Raw genomic sequence first — 25,742 nt, 5'->3', positions numbered from 1 at the left:
GTCCAAATAAGGCAGTTCCCTTAAGGTACCCAGCCTCAGGCCTCCATCCAGACACACTTGTCAGATATGATGATGATTACTGAAAATCTTCTCTCATCATATAAAAGAAAAGGTTCTTCCAACCCCAAAGGATCAGCCACATACCCAGGTCCAATTATAACTTAGATCTTACCCAAAATACACGCTATAGCCAATTCTTATTAACTAAACTAAAATTTATTAAAAAAGAAAAGAGAGAGAGGGTGTTGGTTAAAAGATCAATATACATACAGACTTGAATTCAATTCTTGAGGTTCAGATACATAACAGAGATGAGCTTGTAGTTGCCAAAAGTCCTTTTAGATATAGTCCATAGGTTATAGTCCAATGTCCATATTCAAGGACTCTGCAACTAACCCTGCCCGGGGAGCCCACTTCCACGGTAGCTAACCCCACCCACCGCCCAGGGAGCCCCCTTCGCCACGGAAGCTAAGCCCGCCCGGGGAGCCCGCCCCAGCTCACCTCCGCTCCACCTCCTCCACTGAGCACGCCGGCACCGCTCTAATTCTCCTCCCCTCCCAGGCTTGCAGCACCGATTGGAGGAGAATTAGAGTGGGGGCTGTGTGCTCAACAGAGGAGGCAGAGTGGAGGTGATCTGGAGCGGGGAGCAGTTCCCCTGTGCACCCCCCCTTGTTACTGCGGACGGCCCTCCCCGCGTCCCCCAGCCCCAGCTCACCTCCACTCCACCTCCTCGCCTGAGCGGGCTTTTAGGCGCCCTCAACCACTAGGCGCCCTAGGCGGCCGCCTTGTTCGCCTAGTGGTTGCACCGGCCCTTACACTCATAACATTACAGTGTCGCAGGAAGGGTGAGGTGTGAGGTGGGGTGACCAGATGTCCCGATTTTATAGGGACAGTCCTGATATTTGAGGCTTTGTCTTATGCAGGCGCCTATTACCTCCCACACCCTGTCCCAATTTTTCACACTTGCTGTCTGGTCACCCTAGGAGGACAAGGCTGAAGGAGGACAGTGGGGAGGCAGCGTCCACAAGTGTATGGGGAGCTTCTCCCAAGTGCTAGGGGCAGATAGGCGGGAAGGAATCCTCACTGTATACAGGGCAGGTGGGGTTCCCTGCGGGCGGGGCCAGCAGGGGAGGCGGGGCTCTCAAGGCGGGGCTAGATGGGGAGGCGGGGCTAGCGGGGCTCTCCTGGGGGCGGTGCTCAGGCCGCTCATTCGCAGCAATGTCGAGTCCTGGGGCGGGTGTGTGGCTGGCTGCGCTGTGGCTGCTGCTCCTGGCGGGGCCGGGGCTGCGCGGGGAGCGCCTGGCCGGGGGGCTGCAGGAGGTGCCGATCTCGGATCCCGGGGTGCAGGCGGCCGTGCGGTTCGCGGTGGAGGCCTATAACAAGGCCAGCAACAGCCTGCACTACTCCCGGGCGGAGCAGGTGCTGCGGGCCTTCAGCCAGGTCAGCAGGGCCGGGGCGGGGCTGGAGCCAGCGAGGGGCACAGCGCCGCAGTCGGGGGTGCAGGTGTCCGGGTGGGAGCCGGGACAGGGGTGGATTCGGGGTGGGGTTTGGGTCTCTTCGGGGAGCCCTGGAGCTGACAGGGGTCTGTGGGGCGGGGGACGGAGTTAGGTATAGGCGGGGGTAGGGTCTGCACCCTGGAGGAGTAGGGGAAGCCCCATAGCCCGGTGGGGGCAGAGGTGTGGGGGGCTGGGAGGCCCCTGTGGCCAGGTGGGGGCCAAGGATGCTGATTATGGGATGGCAGGTTGCAGGGGAGGTGTCATGTGAGAGCAGCTTCTGCTGCCACCCACACAGCTGGTCCGGGGGGGCGGCCTAGAATTCGTGCTAACTTCTTCAGTGACAGCCGAGTGTCCTGCCAGTCTGGGTAACCACTGGAGGAGCCCTGGACCCTGCAGGTGCCCACATCCCCCTCCCTCTGAGCCCCAGTGTTTCAGCTTCCTGTAACAAAATCCAGCTGTTGCCCATGGCCTGTGGAGAAAACCTGGCAAAGAGGAGTGTAAGCAGGCAGGATGCCTGGGGGGCAGACCACAGTGGCACCCACTTCCCTGTGCCACTCTTTTGTACATGTGTGACCCTGTATCTGAGCCCACAATCTCAGCTCCCCTTGAATTACATCTCTAACCCCTGTGGCTGTGGAGAGACCCTTACCACTACGAGTAGGCAGCATGGGACTGTTTGGATCTCCATGCAGAGGGTCGTGAGGAAGAGCATTGGTTGGTATGAGTGCCAGAGCCTCAGCTCTCATCTAAAATAAAATAATTGTCTCCAGGCCTCCTGGCTGCAGAAATACTCACCTCCTATGTTTAGGGTGTAACGCGGGACAGGAGGGAGGGAAGTCGGTATTGGCTGGTAGGGTTATTATGGCTGTACCCAAACCACAAGAATGCTGCTCTGCAGCCAGGGCATTGTCCCTTCCCAGCATTACCTAAGCACCATGTCTGCCCAGACCCACAGCCTGCCCTGCTTCTCTCCTACTCGCCCAGCCAGACAGGCTCACTCTCATTGCCACTGGTTCTCTTCCACCACTGCTGCAAGCACCCAATGCAACAGGAGTTTTGTGGGGGCTCCCCATCTGCTGGGTGCTGAGTGGGACCCTGGCTGGGATTGTGTGTGTGTGTGTGGGTGCTCTCCTGCTGATGCTGTGCAAGACCCTGTCTGGGATCAGGGGTGAGGAGGGCTCCCCTATCGTGCTGGGTGCTGCGTGGGACCCTGGCTGGGATCTGGCGGTCAGGGTCCCATGCACTCGCTTCCCTCTGCCTCTTCCCACTCTGGATTAGCTCATAGTGTGTCAACTCCTGGTTGTGTACATGGAAATCTAACTGCTGGAGGAAGAAGGCATGTATGATGATGGATCTGGTCTAGGACTGTCTGATCTCATTGTGTTCCTTCTAGGGGAGATCAGGGCTAAGTCCGACAGTTATTATTGGTGTTACACTAGTGCCTAGAAACCTCAGCTGAGATTGAGGTGAGGCCCCCTGTCATGTCGGGCACTGTATGGGTTCCCAACCAAGATTGGCGGGAGAGCTTTTAGGGGTGGGAAGTTCCCCATCTTCCTTCTCTATCTCATGGTTGTATCCTTCCATCCTGTCTCCTCTTTTTCTTCTCTAGTCTAGCATGAAAAGTGCCAGTCCTCGGTCTCTTTTTGTGAACTTGTGTATGCTGAATCTGTGCCCTCTTGCTCTTGGAAGCTGGTTTTCACCAAGATCGGTTGTAGCCATCTTGTACTAGACAGATGTGACCTCACAATAGAATGTTGCTCCCCATGGAATGTTGTTTACAGCTCTCTAATGCATAAGGCTCTGAAGAACCAGCCTTTTATAATGGTTACTTTGGGCTTCTGTGATGCCTTTTGTCCAAGGCTTGCTCTGTGCTAAGACTTGCAGTATGGGGACAAAAGGCCAGGTTCTCATTGGGATCATCTCTGTGCTTCCTTCGCCTTTTCTCATTAGCCTGTGACACTGGACCTGCTGGTCTGATTCAGCAACTGTTGGCTTCTTGGAGGGGTGAGAGGAGGAACTGGGGAGGGCTCAGTGAAGAGCTACAAGAACAATTGAGGGTCTGGATTCCTGGAACACCGTGCCACAGAAAAGGACTTGTGGGGCATGTAGGAACGTGCGCTCCCAGCGCGATGCTCTAGCTAACAGGGCTAATGCGATCCTTGGACATTAAAACAGAGGAGTAAGCAAGCAGGAGTAGGGTGATGCTATTACCTCTGTCTGCGGTGTCAGTGAGACCACTACCGGGTACTGTCTGTTTCTGGTGTCTACCCTTTCAAAGGGTATCCATGATTGGAGAGAACTCAGAGAGCCACGAAAGTGATTTGAGGGCTGAAAAACCTAGTATTTAGTTTCTCTAGGAGAAGGTGAATGGGTGATTTGATCATGGTCTGCAGGTACCTCCATGGGGAGGAGATTGTCTGCTGGGTTAAAAGGCCCGCTATCATCAAAGGCAGAATGAGCCCCAACAGCTGGGAACTGAAGCTGGACAAATTGAGACTAGAAATAAGGTGCACATTTTTAACAGGGAGGGGGATTAACCATTGGACCAGCTGATGTAGGGATGGGGTGGATTCTCTGTCCCTTGAAGTTTTTAAACCAAGACGGGATGTCTTCCTACAAGACACGCTGCAGAAATGGCTAGGGGAGATGCTCAGGCCTGTGATATACAGAAGGTCAAAGATGATCGGGATGGTCCCTTCTGGCCTTAAAGTCTAGGGTTCCCTGCTCCACCAGTTTGAGAAATTCCCTACTGAGTGAATGGTCAGTTTTGGTGCTAAGCTTCCCCATATTAGTGGAACATGTGCAGAGGCATGCAGTAGAATTTGGGGCCATATAAAAAGGTGGCATAGATACAGGTGCATGCTACATACTAGCAAGTGGATGTAAACCATCCACTTGTGGTTGGGCCCTAGCATCTACCTGCTCCACTGGAAGGGAAGAACTGTACTAGGGACACAATCTGGAACAACGGGTTGCTGCTTGCATCAGGGCTCTTGTATCTTCTTGGTTTTATTTCCTAGTTACACCCTCTCTTTCCACTGTTTCCACCTATTCTGTATGTCAACGCCCACTTGTCTATGGAAAGTCTAACCTATGCCATGATGATTGAGCTGATCTGGGATTGTCTTGATCTCACCAGGTTCTTTCTAGGGGAGATCTGGGCTAAGTAAGTAGTTGTTATGGGTATTACAGTAACACCTAGAAGCCTCGGCCAAGACAGCCCACTCCTTGCTGAGTTTGGGGGCCCTGGTTGTGCCACATGATGCACAGACACGGAGTGAGAGACAGCCCCTGCCCTGAAGAACTTCTAACTGAAGTAGACAAAGGGTGGGAGAGAAAGTAGAGGTACAAAGAGGGGAAGGAATTTGCCCAAGGTCAGTGGCAGAGTGCGGACTAGAACCCAGTGACCTGACTCCCAGCCCAGTGATCTGTTCCCTGGGCCACATTTCTTGGACTCCTCTTTATAAAGCTCCAGCTCTTTATTGTCACTGGTGCCAGATAGACCTGGCCATAACAATCCATATCTTCCATCCATCCACAGAGGATGAGGAAGGATTAGTGGAGTGGCACCTAGTGCTGAGGACAGGGCAGTCCTACAGAACGATCTGTATCGCTTGGGGAACCGGGCCCGTTCCAACACAATGCATTGTAATGCAAAGTTATACATCTAGGGACAAGAACTGTGGGCTGTGCCTACGGACTGGGGGACTGTATCCTGGAAAGCAGTGACCCTGAGCAGGATTTAGGGTCACAGTGGACAAGCAGCGCAGCATGAGCTCCCGGTGTGATCCTTACCTGTGCAAATAGGGGAGTAGGAGCAGGGAGGGGATTTTACTTCTGCATACAGCATTGGAGGGAGCGATACTGGAACACTGCGTCCATTTCTGAGGGCCACATTTTCAAAAGGACGTTGAAAAATTGGAGAGGGTGCAGAGAAATGATCAGAGGGCTGGAAACAAATGCCTGATGCTGAGAGACTTAATGAGCTCAATGTGATTAGCTTCTTAAACAGATCAAAAGATGCCATAGTTAAGGCTACAATTTAGACACGGGTATTTTTAGTAAAAGTCAAGGACAGGTCACTGGCAATAACCAAAAAGTCAGGGCCAGTGACCTGTCCATGACTTTTACTAGAAACCCCCTAACTAAATCTTAGGTGCTGAGGGGGGTTCCAGCGGTCGCTGCTGCACCTGGGAATGGGGGGTGGCCCAGGGCCGTGCTTGTGCTGCTGCTCCTGGATCTGGCTTCTTATTCTTCAGCTGACTCTGAGGACCAAATAGTGCTCTAAAATCCAGTGATGGATGAGTGCACTGGAACGTGGATGAGTGCACTGGAACGGGACTCAGGAGACCTAGGTCTTATTCCTGGCTCTGTTACTGATCTTAGGCAAGTCCCTTCCCCTCTCTGTGTTGTAGTTTCCTCTCCCACCCTTTGTCTATTGTCGAAGCTCTAAAGGTCTGGGACAGTCTTCCACTGATTTTAATGAGCTCTGGATCAGCCACAGCACCTGGCATGGGGGCTGCGTGGATTTTCATGGGAGAGCAGGGGGGAGGAATCTGTGCAGTGCCTGGCACAAATGGGGTCCCGAGCTCAGTCCGGGGGTGGTTTCTGCACAGCGCCTGGCACAAATGTGGGCCCTGATCTCAGTCGTGGAGGTGGAGAAAGGCTGTCTGTGCACTTGTTGGCATGATGAAGGGGCCCCCCAATCTCAGTTGTGGCCTCCAAGCACTACCATCTGCAAACAGAACAATTGCAGTTTGTGGAGCTGAAACGCTTGATTCCTCAATTTCCCGCTATTGATCAGAAGTGGGAAATGTCCAGAATCTTCCTCACTCTGGGATCTCTGCTCTTGTTCCAGGTGGTGGCTGGCATGAAATACTACCTGACCGTACAGCTGGTGACAACACAGTGCCGGAAAAATGGGGCAGGCCTTGGAAACGGGGACATCAGCACATGCCCCTTGCCGCCAGCATCAGAGCAACAGGTGAACAGAGAAAACTGTATAGTGTCTAGTTGAGGTGTCAACTTTGTGTGGGCGCAGTTCTGTCTTGCGAGGCCAGGGTCACTGCCTGCCACGGAACTTATTTGTATAACCACAACACCTACAAGCTCCAGTCATGGGCCAGGACCCCACTGTGCTCAGTCCAGTACAAACAGAACAAAAAAATGAGCCCCAGAGAGCTTCCAATCCAGGTATAAGACAAGAGCTGGCAGACAGACTGGGGAGCCAAAGGAAACAATGAGACGCAACTGGGCAGTGGGCTCAGCACATCAGCAGCCTGGTTGTTGAATTTTTTTTGTAGATGTGACGAACTGGGACTGTTCTTAATGTGGTCTTTGAATGCTGAGTGGGGAGTGTTGGCTGGGAAGGCAGGGGAGTGTGGCTAGGATGGTCTGCATTGGGGGATGGGAGACTGGCTGTGAGGGAGAATACCTGAGCATATAACATGAGAACCCAGGAAGGGGTTAGAGGCCAGGTGACACCTCTGCCCGGGAAACTGAACAAAAGGCTGGGGAGAGAGGGTCAGAGCTGGCTGGTGGAATGGCTGGGAGGCAGACAGGGCTCTGACCTCCCAAGGGGGCTGTGGTGCCCTGGGACCCCAAGATGCACCTAATTGGGGGGGGGTCCTGTTGCCTGTGCCTGCAAGACCTGTCTTGGACTGTGTTCCTGTCACCTTCTGCTTTACTGACTGGCTGAGAGTCATGGTGAATCGCAGGAAGCTGGGTGGGGGGCAGGGCCTTGTGTCCCCCCACACTCCATGACAGTAGGCATCATCAGAGTAGAGGAGAACTTTAAGGAGGTACTTGAAGGAGGATAATGCAGTAGCTTTGCAGATGTGTACGGGGAGCTTCTCCCAAGCAGGAGGGACAGCATCTTGAAACATCTGGAAAGCAACACCTTTAGTTGGACTTGGGTTACTTTGGACAACCTAGAGTACAGGGTGCGGCACAACACCTCTTACCTTGGGCAAGTCCCTCCCCCTTCACTGTGCCTCAGTTTCCCCTGCCCACCCTTGGTCTATTTGGATTGCAAGTTCTGAGGAGTAGGGATTGTCGGAACCTGGCACAGTGGGGCCATGATCACAGGTAAGGTCTATGGGTGCTAGTGTAATATAAATAAGCTTAGGGAGTATCTCAGTCTTAAAGTGGATACATCATAAGTTTTGGGTTAACAGTATCTCAAAGCTTCATAGTAATTTAAAATGATGAAAATGTTTCTAATTTAAAGCACGCCCCTGAGGGGCTAGCAATCCAAACACTGAAACTGAATGTAACCAGAGTGTGAAATTGACTTGCCCCAGAATGTAAACAGAAGTGAAACCGAGGCCAGTAGTTCCTTTTCACCATCCCCCTGAGAGGAATGGAATAGTAAAAGCGGGGGAAGGGTTCAGTTAGGATAATGAGACCTCAGATTTTCCTTAGGCTCTCTGGAAAATTGCAGCTTTATGGTTTAAGATGTCCATAATGGGCTGGTCAAAAGTTTTTCCACTGAAATTGTTTATTCAATGAAAAAATTTAGTTTGGTCAAAATCCCAACTTTCCAACTAGACTGCGTGTGTGCAAAAAGTGCCCTCTTTTCACAGAAAATATCAATATTTCAGCCGTAAATTGAAATATTTCCATTCAGAATGGCACTGTAGCACCTCTCAGGTGTTGTCATTTGGGGACTTGGTGCTCCTATTATGCTCTGTAAGCCAGGCTCCCTGTCCAGCCTACATCTCCAGTGATGCACCACGGCCACAGACTGGCTAAGGGTATGTCTACACTATGAAATTAGATTGATTTTATAAAAGTCGCTTTTTAGAAATCGATTTTATAGTAGATTGCGTATGTCCACACTAAGCGCATTAAGTCGGTGGAGTGCGTCCTCACTACCGTGGCTAGCATCGACTTATGGAGTGATGCACTGTGGGTAGCTATCCCACAGTTCCCGCAGTCTCTGCCGCCCATTGGAATTCTGGGTTAAGCTCCTAATGCCTGATGGGGCAAAAACATTGTCACGGGTGGTTTTGGGTACATGTCGTCAGTCGCCCCTCCCTCCGTGAAAGCAACGGCAGACAATTGTTTCGCGCCAGACACCAGGGCAATTAGAAGAGCACAGCAAGGCGCGCTGTGCATCAGAGAGGCTTTGAAAACCAGTTTCATGACTGGCCAGGCTTCGGTGTGACTGTGTGTGTGATGCAAACCCGCCCCCTTTGTTGATTTTAATTCCCTGTAAGCCAACCACCCTCCCCCCTTCGAAATAAAATAACTATTGTTTTGAAACCATGCATTCTTTCATTATTAATTAAAAAAAAGAGAGAGATAATGGACAAGATAGCCCAGGTGGGGTGGGGGAGGAGGGAAGGACAAGGTCACATTGCATATTGTAGCCACACTAAAAATCAAACTGTTAGAATGACAGCCTTCTTCTGTTGCTTGGGCCATCCTCTGCAGTGGAGTGGCTGGGTGCCTGGAGCCTCCCCCCCGTGTTCTTGGGCATCTGGGTGAGGAGGCTATAGAACATGGGGAGGAAGGTAGATAGTTATACAGTGGATGCAGCGGGGGTCTGTGCTCTTTTTGGCTTTCCTGCAGCTCCAACATGTCCATTTGCTCCCCCATGAGCCTCGGCATCACATCCTGGCACCGCTCTTTGCGCTCACTTAATTCTTTCCTGGCCTGTGCCACTGAATGCCTCCATGCATTAAGCTGTGCCCTATCACTGTGGGAGGACTGCATGAGCTCGGAAAACATGTCATCGCGAGTGCGGTTTTTGTTTTGTTTTGCCTTCTAATCTGCGATAACCTCAGGGACAGAGATGATGGGGGAGCGTAGAAACATTCTATGCTATACGATTCTGGGGGGACTGCATGGTCACTTGTGCTGCTGAGTTCGCCACGCTGATCAAACAGGAAATGAAATTCAAAAGTTCCTGGGGCTTTTCCTGTGTACCTGGCTAGTGCATCGGAGTTCAAAGTGCTGTCCAGAGCGGTCACAATGGAGCACTTTCGGATAGCTCCCGGAGACCAATACTGTCAATTTGCGTCTGCGCTACCCCAAATTCGACCCAGCAAAGTCAATTTTAGCGCTACTTCCCTCACTGGGGAGGAGTACAGAAGTTGATTTTAAGAGCCCTTTAGGTCGATGGAATGGGGTTGGTTGTGTGGACGCATTCATTTTTAAATCAACCTAACACGGCTAAATTCAACCTAACCCCGTAGTGTAGACCAGGCCTAAGAGGTGAATCTTGAGAGATGGAGTCTGGCCAGAGAGTGTGACCTATCGAGGGGAATAGGAGATGAGGTACTTGAATTACAACTCTTGCGAAGCACCACAGCACCGTATTGAAATCAAAATAGCTCAGTTTTTGGCTGAAATATTTTTTGGGGTTGGATAGTTTTGCCCAAAAGTTGAAATATTCTGTGGAAGGGAAACCTATTTACGCCCCACCCTATTGGTAGTGACTCAGGTAAGGAATCTTAAATAAAGATTCCTTTTAACCCAATGTGCCCTTTGTAGAAAGTAAAATAGGAAACAAAAGACACTTTTAACACAGACTGGGTGTATGGGGCATAAGCTGACTCGCTGCTAGTGTTGGGGTTATCTGAAGCTTTGCATGGGCACTGGTTTGGGATCACACTGGTAAATTATGAGTTCCCATCAATAAACCAAACAGCAGTTGCATCCCAGCGCTGTGTGAGTGGGTGCTGTCACTGTCACTAAATCTTGGGCCTGACTCTTGCGCTGCAATGCACCTGGGCATAAGCCAATTCATCCTGGTATTACAGCAGCCATACTGTGTTTCATGACTATCTAATTGTGGGACGTTTTTTCCCCCCTACAGAAACTGCTCTGTGAGTTCCAGGTCTGGTCCCGTCCCTGGCTCAACGAGACACAGTTATTATCTCAGAACTGCTCTGTCTGACTCCTGAAACCCGTCCCATCTGACGACAGTGAACCGATCTGCCATTGATCGATGCTGCCTGGGGGTCACGCTGGCTCTCTCTTCTTCTATTGTTGCCTCTTCTCTCTAATCCCCATATTCCCCACCAGGAGGAGGAAGATCAGGATCTTACATCTCCTCCTCTCCCCCCATCTCCCCCTCTCGGAGCAGGTTTGGAAATGGCTGGGCCCCTCTTCTCCTGTAGTGTCTGATTGTTCAGCCTGGCTTAATGACCAGACTGAAGCCCCTGGATGCTTTCTGTCATAGCTAAGATTTGGCATCCCCTATGATGTAGGGAATAAAACTAATCCTCCATGATTCAATGGCTGGTGTTTTTCTTCCCTCAGTTCCTCCGTCCCTCTTTTCTCTGTTGTTGAATACTTCATAGATTTCAAGGCAATTGTGCTCATCTTTGCTGAGCTGCGAGACGCAGGCCATGGAATTTCATCCAACCCATATCTGGCAGTTGAGCTAGAGCATAACTTTTATTTCAGACAGATATCCAGTCTTGATTTAAAGACTCTTAAGTAATAGCAAATCCACCTACTTCCTCTGTACTCAGTTACAGATATATATAGAAAAAGGGCAGTATCCCTTTAAACATCTCAAGCCTTCTGGGAATGCCAATAGTTTTCTAGGAGTTAGAAGCAGTCAGAGCAGGGGTCTATACAGATCTAGGCTTTACATCTGTTCTCAGGTTATCAGAGAATGGGGCTAAGCCAGGAGTTCTGATCCCAGCTACCTCGCACTATGGGGAAGATGAATAAGGTCTAAAAACCCAGTGGGCTGAACAGACACGTGGCAATAGGCAGCTTTGTGGGTCTGGTGGACAGACAGCATGAGCTGGATCCATCTCGAGTTGTGATAGATAAATGCCTGGTTCCCAAGGTAAGGGCTGTGCTGGCCTGACCTGAACGGTGACCTGATTTGGACTGAGCCAAACTGCTTGGAGCTGAACTGACATTTACATCTGGGCCCTACGGTGGGGGACCAGGCTGGCTCAGTGGGGAACATGGGGGGCCTTTCCCTCCTAGAGGCACCCTCTCTGATGTGGCCTGAAGGTGGGAGAGTCGCTGGCTCGGGGGAGGGGATGGGGCTTAGGGTGGAGTGGGAGGAGCAGACAGCAGAGGCAGGACCCTGAATATGGGCTAACAGTGTGCTCCGGCTCCAAGAGCCATTCTGGGCTAGGTGCAGGAATGGCTGGGAGGATGCTCTGAACTGTTCTGCAGAAGGCTGGATTAGACTGGAAACTCTTTGGGGCAGGCACCAGCTTTGTTCTGTGTCTGCGTAGGGCCTAGCGGACAGGGTCCTGGTCCCTGCCTGGGGCTGGTGGGCGCTGTCGCCCCCCAAATGCTAATAATGGTTCCTTCTGCCCTTATAATCCATAACACTGCCAGAGGCTTGGCTAAAGAGCAGAAATAAAATGAGCCCAAACACCATGTACTGGCTGCTTTGGGTTACTCTAAAATCTGCAGGGTCTCCCTCAGTTGCAAAGAAAATTCATATCCTGTGCCTCAGATGTGACCCGTGTGTAGTGCATAGGAATAGGGTGGGATCCATTTAAATAGCAGGTGAGCCCACTACCACTGTGTCCTGTGAGTGACAAGCTGCTGCAACATCTCCACCCCACCCCCTGAGCTGCAGTGGGTACGTAGCTAGGTCTGGCATGTTAATAAAATAATGAGCCCTGGATGTAATAAAGTGGTCATGATAGTTAATTGGGTTACCCAGAGTATTCTGGGATGGAACGGTGCTCCACCCCTCCCTTACTTCTTGCTTTAGCTGCTGGTGGTGGGGAGTTTCCCCCCAACTCTGTTGTGATGCCCTTGAGTAAAGCAGCAGGTCCCAGCCTGCAGCACTGGGAGTAGACCGTGGTCCTATGGGTGTGTTTTGTTATTTTAAGACTTTCCAGCAAATCAAAAACTCTCTTATTTGTCCTGATCGGTTGGGGGCTTGTACTGTGTCAAGGGCAACAGCACTCTGGGTCCATTTTTTTAAATGTATAAACAAAACTACCCCCAGAATAGACTTGACTCATATCTCACATTTCTGCTGCAAATGAAAACATCCCTACAAAGCCCTGATTGTTTGGGAACTGCTCAGGTCAAAGAGGCAACAATCTGTGAATAATTTGTAGCATCGGGTGATGGTGGGAGATTGTGGCTTTTTCCTTCACCCCCAGGGGCCTGGCTGATACAAGGCAAACAGCTCCCAACATGGCTTGGGGAAGATTTCCATGTTGCAATGATCCTGCTGTGATAGCACCTTTCTAGTGCTCGCCACCTTGGGCTGACAGCCCTGAGGGGTGGACTTTGGCTCTGTGGGAGTCGTGTTATTTACAACGTGCTCTGAGTTATATAACACAGTGCGCTTTCCCACCTGCGGACCTCATAGTAATGGTACCTACCATTAATCATAGAACTGGAAGGGACCTCGAGAGGTCATCTAGTCCAGTCCCCTGCACTCAAGGCAGGACTAAGTATTGTCTAGACCATCCCTGACAGGTGTTTGTCCAACCTGCTCGTAAAAATCCCCAATGATGGAGATTCCAGAACCTCCCTAGGCAATTTATTTCAGTGCTTAACCACTCTGACAGGAAGTTTTTCCCAATGTCCAACCTAAACCGCCCTTGCTGCAATTTAAGCCCGATTGTCCAATCCGCAGAGGTTAAGAAGAACAATTTTTCTCCCTTCTCCTTGTAACAACCTTTTACGTACTTGAAAACTCTTATCATAGCCCCTCTCAGTCTTCTCCTAAACAAACCCAGTTTTTTCAATCTTCCCTCATAGGTCATGTTTTCTAGACCTTTAATAATTTTTGTTGCTCTTCTCTGGACTTTCTCCAATGCGGAGGCAAATGGGAAGGGAAGCTGGAAGTCCTGCCTTCCAATTCCTTTTTCTTACCAGTAGACCCCATCCTCTCTTAGATTCAGGAACCTAACCCATGAGTCCGGACTCCCAGCTTCTCCACTCTAACCACCAAATCCCACGCCCTTGCTAAGCCCAGGGATGGAACCCAGGTGTCCTGGCCCTAAATTCCTACTTGTATCCATTAGACACTCCCCCCCCCCCCCACCTCCTATTCTGAAATAAAACCCAAGAGTTCTGACTCTCAGCTTCCCTGCTCTAACCATTGGACGCCACTTCTCTCCTAGATCCAAGCAGAGAACCCAGGAGTCCTGGCTCCCGATCATGTGGCCTGTTCTGAGGAGCATTCTGGCTCCTTAGGGCCCATGGCTCAGTGTCTGTGGGATCTCAGTTGGACAGTGGTAGTGGCCCAGTGCCACCCCACCCCTCAGCCATGCTGCCCCATCCCTCTCACCTAGTTCATGGCAGAAGGGGCCATGTCTGGGGTGGTAATGAAAGCAGGCTCAGATGCTGTGGTGGGGTTTCAGGGTTTATTAGCGCAGGGCATGCAGCACATCAGGTTATAAGGACCGTTCATACAATGCTGAAAACATGGCAACCCTTCATTCCACCAAGGCCACAGACCGCTGGGGCACTCAGCATGGTGCTTTGTCCCCCTCTAGTGGCGGCTGGGCCACATACACAGGTTGAGGAACCTGGCAGAGCCCTGGCTTTTAGCTCAGGCAGGAGAGGCTTTTGCATTTAGATCCAGAGGGCACTGGTTTGGTCCCTGTTGCTGAAGACCTGCCAGGGAGCGACTTGTATCCCCCCCTGCTAGCGAGAGCACTTGACCCCCAAGGCTCCCAAGTGTGTGGGCCTGAGGATGGGGTGGCCAGACAGGTTCCAGACTCACTACTTTGCCTGCCATCAGGCACCCTTTGCCCTGTCTGCACTGGGCAGGGCCTCTCTGGGCCTGGCACTGCCCACTGCCTGCTGTGGGTGTGGCGTCCTCTGGGGCTGGCATGGCTCCCCTCCCCCAGCACCCTCCGGCTTTCCAAGGGAACCCCAGACGCTCCTTTCACAGGCATGTCTGGCTCTGCCCAGCAGTAGCCAGTTTGATGCCCCTGTGCCTGGGATGTACCCACACTGGGAAGGGGGGCTACTAAGGAGTCCCTGTGGCTCTGCCTAGTGAAAAATCAACCCCCCTGAAAAATCACTTGGTTCCTTTCCCTTCCCACCCCACAGCAGGAGACAGTCTGAGTCCCTTAGTGCCATGCTCCTGGGTTGGATTGCTGTGTTAGGGCAGGTTAATGAGGGTGGGATTAATAATGGGAGTCCCTGTGACTCGGAGACTATTTACAGTGTAGCCAGCACACCCCGTCCCCTCCGCCTCCATGGTTGCCGACATGCAGGGAAATACTGCCCGGGCATTACAGCTCCGGCTAGGTGAGCAGCAGCAAGGGCTGGGGAGTAGCACCGATGGTTACGGGTTTGGATGGAGGCCTAGCAGGAGAAATGTAGTCGGAGCTGAGATTTCTGTTCCCAGGTTACCAGCGAGGGGGCCAGGCTGGGAACTTGTACTCCAGCCACCCTGGACCATAGGAGAGAAACTTAGAGAGACAGGTATGTATGAAGGTAAGGAGGAGGATGCATGTGCAGGTAGATAGAGATGTATCGATAGAGAGAGAGAGGTGTATCGGGATGGATGGATAGACCTATGTGGGGATAGGCAAACGGAACGGGTGTCTATGGGGATGGATAGATGTATAGGGGGATAGATAGAGGGGCATGTAGGGATAAATAGGTTGTATATGGGGATAGACAGATGGGTGTCTATGGGGATGGATAGCTAGACAGGTATATTTGGGGATAGACAGATGGGGGCCTGTGGGGATGGATGGCTAGACAGGTGTATATGGGGATAGACAGATGGGTGTCTGTGGGGATGGATGGATGGATAGCTAAGTGTATATGAGGGCAGACAGAGAGGTGTATATGGGGATGGACGGATGATGGATCAGTGTTGGGGGACAGATCGATTGGGGGACAGATCCGGATGGGTGGCCCAGGCCCATCTCCAGTCGTTATAAAAAAGCACCCTGTCCCCAATGCAGCCAGATCAGTGGCTGATGCTGCTCTAGGAAGTTCATGTCTCTGGGGGTGGCCCAGCCACCCAGAGTCATTGTTTCTTCTTCTGGTTCCTCAACGTGTTCTCACCGCAAGGGGGCAGCCTCGGAGGGGGGAGCTGGGCGGCTCAGTGTCACGCTGTATAGGTTAGCCACAAAGGTCTCCCAGCCTCTGCGGAGGGCTCGGTCCACCTGCTGGAGGGTAGAGAACAGGGTGAAAGGTCAAGAAAGGGTGTGCTCTGATGGGACCCCTCCATGATTTGCCTCCCGCCCCAAGGCAGGCGCAAAGGCCATGACAGCAGGTATCAGGTGGGGCTGGCCTAGGGGCTGCTCCCGGGAAGCTGGGGACAAAGTCACAGCTGGGGTTCCAGTAGGCTGTAGGCTGAGATTCCCCCTGGCTGAGCTGAGAATTGCTTCTATGAAGACAGGCTGGGAGAAGCGGTGCCCACCAAGCCAGGGGACTGGCTGGCTCAGGGTGTTGGGAATGGGGATGCTGGCTCCTATCTGACCCCAGGGCAGGGGGACTGTCTAGCGCAGGGGGTGGGATACAGGACCTTCCCCTCTAGGGAAAGGCTCCAATCCAGCCTGTCACAGGGTGCTAGGCCCCTTTAAGAGGGAACGAGCACAGGCCCGTGACTAATTAGATGCTTCCCAGCAGGGACTGTTTAGCAGCTCACCTAATTCCACCTGGGGCCACTTCAGTTAGTGATCAGTCCCAGCTGAGGAGGGGCTGGGAGCTTCTCATAAAATGCTCTCTGCAGGCCTAACTTAGGTTAGCTGAGGGCTATGGCTGCTAGAATCCCTAGATGAGGGAAGCAGGAGGCAAACTTCTAGGTGGTTGCTGGCAGGGGCACAGAGATGTGCTGCTGAGAAATGAAAGGCTCAGTGGACTGGTCCAGGAGGCTGCTGTCCTGGCTAAGGGACAGGATCCAGGGGAAGTCCAAGGTGGGATTACAGAGAGGAGCCCAGTGGGATAGACACTAAATACCTGGGACTGGTGAGTAACCCCACAACTGGGAAGTTTGGGGGGAACCCTGGGGAATCTGTGGGGCCTGTAAGATGGGAGAAGGATCTGGCTGGATGGTGAAGGATGAGAGTCTTGGGAAAACCTATAAACAGACATCTGGACCTATATTTAAAACTCTGGTGGGGTGGGTCTAGTGCTTATATGTAACTAAAGGAGCCCTCAGCAAAGGTGGCTTGTTACGGCAAGTGTCTGTGGTGTGATTGGCAGGACCTGGCTGTGAGGGGGCCTTGACCTTTTATGTGCCTGAAGGGGAGCAGGTTTGGGTCTGAGGCATGGTGAAGGGGCTGTGGCCATTTTCCTCTCCAGGGGGTGCTCAGCCCATCAGAAGTTGGGTTACAGCAGGGGTCGGCAACCTTTCAGAAGTGGTGTGCCGAGTCTTCATTTATTCACTCTGATTTAAGGTTTCACGTGCCAGTGATACATCTAAACATTTTTAGAAGATCTTTCTATAAGTCTATAATATATAACTAAACTATTGTTGTATGTAAAGTAAATAAGGCTTTTAAAATGTTTAAGAAGCTTCATTTAAAATTAAATTAAAATGCAGAGTCCCCCGGACCAGTGGCCAGGACCCGGACAGTGTGGTGTGAGTGCTACTGAAAATCAGCTCAAGTGCTGCCTTTGGCACGTGTGCCATAAGTTGCCTACCCCTGGGTTACAGCCTGAGCTTTCTGCCCTGTTATAATCCCAAATGTCCCCTGAGCAGAGGCTGATCCCTAAGCTATTGCCCATCTTGAGGCTGAGGGGCGGGGGAGCCCGGCTCCCTGGGGCATTGCAATAACTAAGCTATTAAATTTCCAAAAGGCCTAGATGCCATGGGTACTGGGACTGTAAGCTCCTCAGGGCAGTGACTGCTGCTTGGTTCTAGTTTAGTATGGCATTTGAGGCCAATGGGACCCTGGTCTGTAGGTGCTACCTCAATACAGCTAGTGAGAGGTGTGTGAGGGGGAAGAATTACTAGGCACTAATGTGATCAAAACACTCCCTAATAAGAACTAGGAGGTTTATGCACCATGTGAGATCTTGGGGCACTCTATCTTGTAAATCCCTGTTCAAAGAGACCATAGCTGTAGTGCTAATTCTAGCCAAGGCCCCCATGAGGCATGGCAGTTTTTCAAGACCATTTGAGTCAGCTGATATATTTTTGAGGACTTACAAAAACCGTATGTTGAGCAGAAAGCAAGTCTCAACTTGAACTATAGCGGGCTGAACTCTGATAAGGGAGGGTTCTGTTACAGATGCTTGGGAGCTAGTCAACAAAACATTCTTGGCCAAAAAATGCTGATTAGTTGAAACCAACCCAGTTTGTGAAAAGGGTCGGTTTGATTAATTTCCTGGCTTGATAAAACATTGGGGGAGGAGGGGCCTGGAATGTCCTGTCTTGATATTTGTTTAACAAACATCTGATATTTTGCTTTGAAGCTATTTTTTTGTTTGAAATTTAACTTCATTTAGACTTTAATACTGAAATGTTTTGTTTTAATGGATCTGACTCAAAACTGTTTTCAGTTGCGTTCACCAACTTTCTGGTGTGTGTTTGGGGGTGGGGAAGAGCTTTTGAAATCTCAAATTGTCATAGGATGGGACAACCATTTCCTACCTGGTCCTGCTTAGAAGGCTATTTTTCTTTCCTTCTTCCTCCCCATCCCCTAAAGTGGGACAAATTCTCCCCACTTCCAAAGGCTTAACAGCACCCCACCACTGTCTGGCTTGTGGGGGCAGGGAGTGATATGTGGGGCTTTTCCCCTCTAGCAGGTGCTGGCTTCCATTCAGGGAGGGAAACAGGCTGGCTCGGGGGGGGAGGAATAGACCTACTCCTCTAGGGGGTGCCGGCTCTGATCTGACCCCAGAGTGGGGGGAGACCATCTCACACCACCATTAGCTGGGGGCCTCTCAACCCTTAGTGTAGCTATCTTCACAACAATGCTAGCAAGGCAGTGCAAAGCTACTGTCTTCTGCGTCTGACTCAGTTTCCCCTTACTGTAAAACTAAAACTTGTCTAAGTTGGGTCGTGGACCAGGGAATTTACTGCAGTCTGAGTTGCAGGCTAACACCCAGAGTACTGGGTCACTTTCCCCCTCCATGGATAAAGGGTTAACAGAGGTCTAAATAAATGGTTAGAGCCTGACAGATCAAAAGGGGTATAACAATGTATAATGCCCTCTCCTGGCAGGGTTTATAACTTCATGCCTGTTACACACTTGCATCATCAGCTGCCATGTATTCACTCTTTAGAAACCAAACCCCAGTATAAGCCATTAGCAGCCTTCCATGGGGTGGGGGCCTGCAGAGTCCTCTGCCACCAAGCATGAGAGGGCAGTAAAAATTTTAGCACCCCTTGAGGTGAGGGGTAGAAAATAGCACTGCTGGAGATGGGAGGGTCTGGCAGGGATGGGACAGGGAGGGGGGTGGTAACTTCCCCTGTGTGTGTGTTGGGGGAAGGGGGGGAAATGCCACTGATAGAAGAGTGGAGCTGGGGATTGGTAAAGGCAGAAAGGGTAATGACCTCACTGGATCAGAGGGGTTGGGATAGGATATTGGAGAGGGGTACAGGGGGTAACTGGGTTGGGGGGGGCGGTAAGGGGCAGAAAACTCCACCAGTGGAGAAGATTGGAAGGAGGGGCATCTGAAGGAATGGAAACCCCCAAGGGCTGCTGGGAAAAATCTAGGCTGGGATGGGGTTGGTGGGAAGGCCAGGAAAACATTGGGGGGGCTCCCACCAGTGCACCCCCAAACCCATCCCATGTCACCCCCTGGGTTTCCAAGCTGTTACCTTCTTGCACTGCTTCATCCTGTGAGAGCCCTTGCTCTGAGCCTCTCCGATCAGCAGCTCCCCATCATCGGGGCTTAGTGAGTGGGGCATCTCCCCTGGGGTGGGGGTCCTCTCAGCTGGGGACTCTTCCACCCCACTCTTCCACCCCCTCAGGCTCACAGCTCTCCTCTTTGCCCTCTGCTTAGCCTTGTCCGAGCTCTCTGTTTTATCCTCCAGTCGGCCGTAGGTAGAATCCAGGAGGCTGGGGGATTTGGGGGTGCGGAGGGAGTATGCTCTCCGGAAGCTCCTGCCATGGGCCATCTCTGGAGTGGGGGTGGCCTGATCTGGAGCTGACAGAGTCTGATCCTGTCCCTGCTGACCCGCAGAGGCCAAATGCTCCTGTCCTGGCCAGATCCCCAAAGGCAAGTGGTTCTAGCTTCCCTTTTTTGCTCTGGCTGATTCACCCGTTGGGGTGGGTGTGGCACCTGTGGGTGCCACCCCATCCAATCAGGCCTCTTATGGAAATTCCCCTTTCCCCTCCAGTCCCATGGGCCAAAGGTCCCTGCTCTGGCTGCCTTATCACAAAGTTCTTTTCTCTTCCCCCCTCTCCCCCCTGCAAATCTCAGCCCATGAGGTCAAAGGTAGATGCTGCTACTCATCAGAAGTCCCTCCACGTTGCCCTGTGGGGTCAAACGTTGCTGCTGTAGCAGCACAGTCAATGAAGGTCTAATGGGCAGAGAGCAGGAACCCTGTTAGCAGCTTAGAGCCCCCGGCCTGGGTCCTGATGCCTTATTGCTGCAGCTGGCTGGTCTGGCAAGATCTGGGCAGTGCCTGGCATGTGGGGTCCTGGGTGCCACCCCAGTGACCTTGGGCAAGTCATGTCCCCTCAGTGCCTTGGCTTCCCCGTCTGTCACATAGGGGTAATTATACTGACAGCCTCAGTAAAGTGCTTTGAAAGCACTGGGTAAGAGCTAGGTGCTATAATCAGACTCTGCCTGGGCTAGGAAGAAAACTGGAGTCCAGAACCAAACTGCCCCTCAAAACTTTCAGGCTCCTACCCTCCCAGATTAACCCTTTAAGTGCTTGAAGTCTGGTGCAGGGAGGCTCAGAGCCGCTGTTGCTGGGGCTGATTGCTCCTGAGGGAGGGACATGAAGCAAAACGGGGAAACTGAAGCTACAGGGTAAGGGGCATCTAGTGGGCTGAGTAACTGGAGAGCCTTGTCTCTCCCAGTTCCAACATCTCTTAGCCCTGGCTTCCTATCTGCTGCTCTCAAATCCCAGTCCCTCCTGAGGGAAGGGTGAGGGGGGAGCTCAGCATTTCAGCAGGTAAATATTAGAGCCCCAGGGGATGCTGCTGCACCCCTGGGAAGAGAACTAGCCTGAAGGGGATGCTCCTTCCCCTCTGGGCACCAGGGCAACTCCAGGCTGGGGGAGGGGGAGCCGGGTGCCTAAAGGAAGCTGGTTGTGTGACACTGACTGTGAGTCTAGCCTATGAGAGGCTGGGGGGGGGGGGGGGGGAGAGAGACTGGGGGCCTGGTGACTATGTGGGGTGGGGCTGGTCCTTTGACACAGACCCAGCTGACTGTGAGCTCATGGGGACTAGCCTGTCACAGGGTGCCTGTGGGGAATGGAGCATGAGCCTGCTTCCACCTGCCCAAACCACTTCCCTCTCTATCTGCTGGCAAAGCAGTTTGACAAGGGCCTGGGCTTCCACTGCACTCCGATCCCAGCTGCTCCCTGTATCCCATTGCTCCCAGTCCTCAGCTGCTCCCAGGTCCATGACTGGCAAGACCCTTGTAAGCCCCTGCGGCTTCCCCCCCAACACACATCAGAGTGATGGGCACATGCCCAGAGTTGTTTTAACAGTGACATGTTGCTAAAATCAGTAGCACGGAGGAAAAGCTCAAGAAGCTGCTACCCTTGCTTCCTGGCCCCCAGGGACAGCAGCAGCACAGTCGTCCCAAGGGCTAGGACACTAGGCTAGGACTCAGGACACATGGGTTCTATTCCCACCTCTGCCACTGATCTGCTGGGTGACCATGAGCAAGGCCCTTCCCTATGTTGCACCTGTTTCTCCTCCCACCCTTTGCCTATTTAGACTGAGCTCTGTGGGGCAGGGACTGTGAGTCTGTGCAGCACCCGGCATGATGGGGGGGGAAGGGGGGGCTGATCCTGGCTGAGATTCATGCAGCTCCCAGCATGACAGGGACCCCCGTTGCAGGTAGGGTCTGTGCAGTGCCTGGTCAACAAGGGCCTTGATCTCAGCTGGGGCTGTCTGTACAGTGCCTGTTATGATGCTGTAATATACAGCATCTACTAAGGATTAAATCTGCTCCAGTACTTGCGTCATTGGTGTAGCAGCAATGGAAACCATCTCTCTTGCTCACATCTAAGACTCATATAGTGGGATAACCTCTTGAGCCCTGAATAAATGGTCCCTCTGGGAAAGCAACTACCCCCCTAAAGTGATTTGATGCAGCCCTGTCCCTACACTGCTGCTCCTTGTGTGTGACTCCTGAGTATTGTAAATTCAGTGGCGAATCAGATCTGCGATGGTGCTGAAGAGGAGAGCAACAAATGCGTGGAAAGGGAGCCTTGACCCACAGAGGCTGTGGGGGAGGTCAGAGCTTCTCTTTCTGGTGTTTAACTGCAGTGACCTCTGGGGCTACGGTCCAGAAAGAGACCCTCAGTGGAAGGGGATGAGCTTGGCTCTATGTCCCTGTCCAAAATGCAGCATTATAAAGTGCACAGCACCCTCTACTGCTGCACTGGGGCATGGGCATCTGCACTGACTGCGAGGGGAGTGTGTCCCTTGCTCAGCTCCCTGCCTCACAGCAACCCCTAGCACCATGCTGGGGTCAGCAGTCTCCCAAGGGTGAGTGTCCCTTGTTGAGCCCTGGTCCTCCATTTCCTGCAGTAGTAGGGTGTTCTGTATGCCTTGACCCTCATTAGCTTTGCAAGCCCTGATGAGCTGAACCTGCCTAAGGAGAGAGGACTCTGCCATGCTAATACCTTTCAGGAGGGAGCTGTAAAAGCATGAACTACAGTGCTGCAGAAAATGGGCACAGAGTTGATGCACATATTTGCACAGCTACAGTGCTCTCAGCAGGGCTTGCTCCCTGGGATGATCCCCTCAGCATCCCCTTTCTCTTTTCTACTTGCTGGTTCATTTCCATCACCCACTGCCGGTTTATGATGTGTGGAGGAGCAGCTACCAATCATGCCATCCCTTTGTCACCACCCAGTCACCTTGCAGCAGAAGGGCTCATTCAGCAGGGACTTGATCCTAAGGCCACGTGTGTAGGAGAGAGAGAGTGAGGTGGTTTTTTGGGGGGGGCTGGGACAGAGAAATGCGGGTGGATGGAATCAGAACAAGTCCTCTGTGCGGTATAAGCCCTATGCTAGGCACAGTGAAGGTGGATTCCCCAGGGCTCAGAGTCCTCGAGCTCTCCCCTGGCCTGATTATATGAGGGAGGTCACTTTGGGTTCTCTTGCCTGCCTCCCAGTGGCCACTTCACCGTCCCCAGAGCGATGGGGCCCTGGCGTAGCGGCCTTGCAAGGCAGAGTTGCAACGTGGAAGGTGGGAAGCCCGAGTGGGCAGCTCAGGGTATGTAAAGGGGGCGGTGCTGAGGGCAGTCCAGCCCCTCCGCCTGATGCAGCCTGACGCCGCTCGCTGTTTGGTTATTACAGACCCTGGGGAGGGGGATTGTCCCGCCCCTCCCCTAAGGGGCACCCCAGCCAGTGTGCAGCCTCGGGCGGGGTCCCCCTGCAGCGCACAGGCACTGTCCCCACACTCGTTCAGCACGCGCCTCACCTCCCCGGCTGCCGGGCCCGCGCCGCATAGTGTTACGGTCACGTGTTCCCTGCCTGGCTGGCTGAATGACTCACTCGGCCACGCCCACTATGTTGGGGCCCGCCCCTTCCTTCCTCCAACCAATCGCGGCAGGAGAGGTTTTAGTCGGACAGCCAATGTCCGTTCCTAGATGGGGGCGGGTTCACCATGGTACATCCACGTCCCCCTTTAGGCGGGGCTCTGGGACGCCGATTGACAATTGTATGTCCAATAGAAAAAAAGAATGAGAGATGCTGGCCAATGCCAGGCATCAGATCTTAGGGGCGGCCAATAGAGAGGTGGTCAAGTCATCGGGGGGGCGGGATGGCGGCAGGCTTGAACCGCTGAGTGACAGGTCTGCTCGGCCACAGATGGGGCTCTGGGGGCGCGACCGAGGGGAAATAGGGGTGTGGCAAAAGCGACCAATGGGAGGTGGCTTTCTAAAGGAACAGCCAATGAGAAGCCACGTGGGCGGGGCAGGGTACGAGGGGGCGGAGGTGCCTGAGGAAGTTGCGGTGGCTGGTACCTGACAGCTGGGGAGCAAGCGGCTGACGCGCCGCGGGGTAAGAGGGACCCGCTGGGAGGGGGACAGGGCGGGCTGGGGCCCCGACACCCCCATATGGACTAGCCCCTCCCCCCGCATTGGCCAGGGCTGGACACCCCCTTCCCTTCATCGACTAGGGCTGGACCCCTTCTCCCCTGTATGGACCAGCCCCTCCGCCCTGCATGGACCAGGGCTGGATCTTCCCCCTACACCCGTATGGACTAGCCCCTCCCACTTCATAGACCAGGGCTGGAGCCCCTCTCCCTTGTATGGACCAGTCCCCCCCCCCCCCATGCAGGGACCAGGACTGGACACCCCCTCCCCTTGCATATGAATCAGCCCTTACTCTCTCCATATGGACTATTCCTGCATATGGACTAGTTCCTTCCCCTATGGAGTGGGCTTTATTCCCTTGTATGGATCAGGGCTGCACCCCCAGAATTTGGACCAGCCCCTCCTGCATACACCAGGGATGAACTCTCTCCATCCCCTGTATTGACCAGGACTGAGCTCCCTCCCGTATGAACCAGCTCCTGCTCCTTCCCTATGGACCAAGTTGTATGGTCCCATATGGACCAGGGCTAGGTCTCTCCTCACTGTATATTCCAGTTGCTCCCCATCCTGTATACACTGGGCTTTATTGCACGGTATGGGCCAGCTCCTCCCTCACTTCCCCATATGGATTAGGCTGTATCCCCTCATATGCACCAGTGTTGGATTCTCCCTCCTCCTTGTTTGGTCCAGTCTTCTCCCTCCCCCACCCCTGAACCAGGCTGTATCGCCTGTATGATCACACCTGTCAAGGACTGGGCTGGGCTCCCCCATCCCTGGCATGTACTAGGTTGTATGGCTCCATATGGACTAGTCCCTTCTTCTCTGTATTGACCAGATTCCCTTGTCATCCCTGTATGGACTGGGCTGAATTGCCACATGTGCACCAGTGATTGAACTGCAACTCTTTGCTGATATGGACCTTTCTTGGGGACTGGCCTAGATTGCCACCCTTATGGATCTGCTCCTCCCCCCCATTACAAACCAGACTGTGGCCTTCACACTCATGTATGGACTGGATTGTATTGTCCTATATGGGACAGTCCCTGGCAGGGGCTGAGTTGGGGTTCCTCTGGAATGCCAGGCTTTCAGACTAGTCCATGCTTCTTTTGGAGACTAGCCTGTATCATGCCATATGGACCAGTCTATGTCAGGAAGTGAGCTGTGTCTCCTCAGGCTAGTCCATATTAGGGGTCCTGACATATCCAGGAGACTGATTTGGGCTTCCCTGTGTATCCCCAGTGCTGTATTGCTCTATCTGGACCAGGCCCAGCTGTCCCATACAAACCCACCTCCTTTCTACCCACTGTGGGGTCTCTCTAATACAGACCACTCCAATGCCTACATTTCCTTCTCAGGGAACCATCTTGGGGTACCCTTTGCCCCCCAGTATGGACTCTGCTGCATGGTGCATATGGACCAGTCCCAGATGCCCAATACAAACCTTTCTCTCTTCTCCCCCCATAGGGTTTGGACGTGACCACCCTAATGCCCTTTGGGGCACTGTGTGGCAAGGAGCATTGTGGGAGATTGGTCTGTATCTTCTTTCCCTCACGTTATTAACTTGTCTCTATCTTCCAGTAGGGACTGGAACAACTTCTGGTGGGAAATGGCTTAGTTCCCTCTCTCATAAATTATACCTCCCTTAGAAAATAGAGAAGTTTCTGGCCCAGGTTCCCTTCCCCAATTGAGATTGGTCCATAACTCTGTGATATGGACTCAGACCTAGATTCTCTACCCCTTAATATGGACTAGTATCTATCTCTTGGTGTAGACCTGTCCTTGGCCTTCTGACACTGTGGAGCCATTCCATCTCTCTGGATTGAGTGGTCTGTATCTCCATAATATGGAGTCATCCTTAGTTCTTGTTGCCTCAATATGGACCAGTCTATATTCCTCAATATGGACTGGGTGTGGGTCTTCTGTTGTTGTAATGAGAGGGGATAGATTGGGCTATATTGGGAAGGATGGACAAGTCTGTGGTATTTGGGTAATGGTCTGTGTTGGGGAAATGGGGCTGTGGTATGTAGTGTATAGGACCTGCACTAGTCTCTATTGAGGTGGCACAGTTTGTAGTGCAGGGGTAGGGTTAATTGGTCTGTATTGCTGTAAGGTTGAAGGCTTAATATAATAATAATTTAATTA

At 52.5% G+C, this 25,742-nt stretch overlaps 3 protein-coding genes across 8 annotated transcripts in view; 2 read left to right on the top strand and 1 right to left on the bottom strand.

Moving 5' to 3' along the window:
- Window positions 1-1,154: 1,154 nt before the first annotated feature.
- Window positions 1,155-10,737, top strand: CST6 (cystatin E/M). Its single transcript, XM_005305497.4, has 3 exons — window positions 1,155-1,440; window positions 6,355-6,480; window positions 10,321-10,737. Exons 1-3 carry the CDS (start codon window positions 1,219-1,221, stop codon window positions 10,399-10,401), a joined length of 429 nt encoding a protein of 142 aa, XP_005305554.1. The 5' UTR covers window positions 1,155-1,218; the 3' UTR covers window positions 10,402-10,737.
- A 3,057-nt stretch (window positions 10,738-13,794) lies between these two features.
- C7H11orf86 (chromosome 7 C11orf86 homolog) lies at window positions 13,795-19,665 on the bottom strand. Its single transcript, XM_008179643.4, has 2 exons — window positions 19,192-19,665; window positions 13,795-15,586 (listed from the first exon to the last, which is right to left on the bottom strand). The coding sequence occupies exons 1-2, from the start codon at window positions 19,489-19,491 to the stop codon at window positions 15,479-15,481; spliced, it is 408 nt and encodes a 135-aa protein (XP_008177865.1). The 5' UTR covers window positions 19,492-19,665; the 3' UTR covers window positions 13,795-15,478.
- Window positions 16,176-25,742, top strand: part of PC (pyruvate carboxylase) — a 245,306-nt gene continuing 235,739 nt past the window's right edge. For 3 of the 6 annotated variants that reach the window (XM_065552954.1, XM_065552957.1, XM_024100272.3), the window contains exon 1: window positions 23,456-23,565. The gene's annotated coding sequence lies outside the window, so the exon portion shown is untranslated. Of the gene's footprint in view, window positions 16,389-23,455; window positions 23,566-25,111; window positions 25,131-25,742 lie in introns of those variants that run through there. The other 3 variants (XM_065552955.1, XM_065552958.1, XM_065552956.1) reach the window with 2 other exon arrangements.

The sequence above is a fragment of the Chrysemys picta genome, chromosome 7 (genome assembly GCF_011386835.1).
Source record: "Chrysemys picta bellii isolate R12L10 chromosome 7, ASM1138683v2, whole genome shotgun sequence".
NCBI classification, from domain to species: domain Eukaryota; kingdom Metazoa; phylum Chordata; order Testudines; family Emydidae; genus Chrysemys; species Chrysemys picta.
Note: the sequence above shows the minus strand (reverse complement) of the source record. Positions and strands in the feature narration are given on the sequence as shown.

Bases quoted from the DNA above. Each gene is read 5' to 3' on its own strand.
- CST6 (XM_005305497.4), top strand. From the start codon at position 1,219: ATGTCGAGTCCTGGGGCGGGTGTGTGGCTGGCTGCGCTGTGGCTGCTG. The intron at 1,441-6,354 runs GTCAGCAGGGCC...CTCTTGTTCCAG, and splicing joins TGCTGCGGGCCTTCAGCCAG to GTGGTGGCTGGCATGAAATA. The intron at 6,481-10,320 runs GTGAACAGAGAA...TCCCCCCTACAG, and splicing joins CGCCAGCATCAGAGCAACAG to AAACTGCTCTGTGAGTTCCA.
- C7H11orf86 (XM_008179643.4), bottom strand. From the start codon at position 19,491: ATGGCCCATGGCAGGAGCTTCCGGAGAGCATACTCCCTCCGCACCCCC. The intron at 15,587-19,191 runs GTAACAGCTTGG...TCTACCCTCCAG, and splicing joins GGATGAAGCAGTGCAAGAAG to CAGGTGGACCGAGCCCTCCG.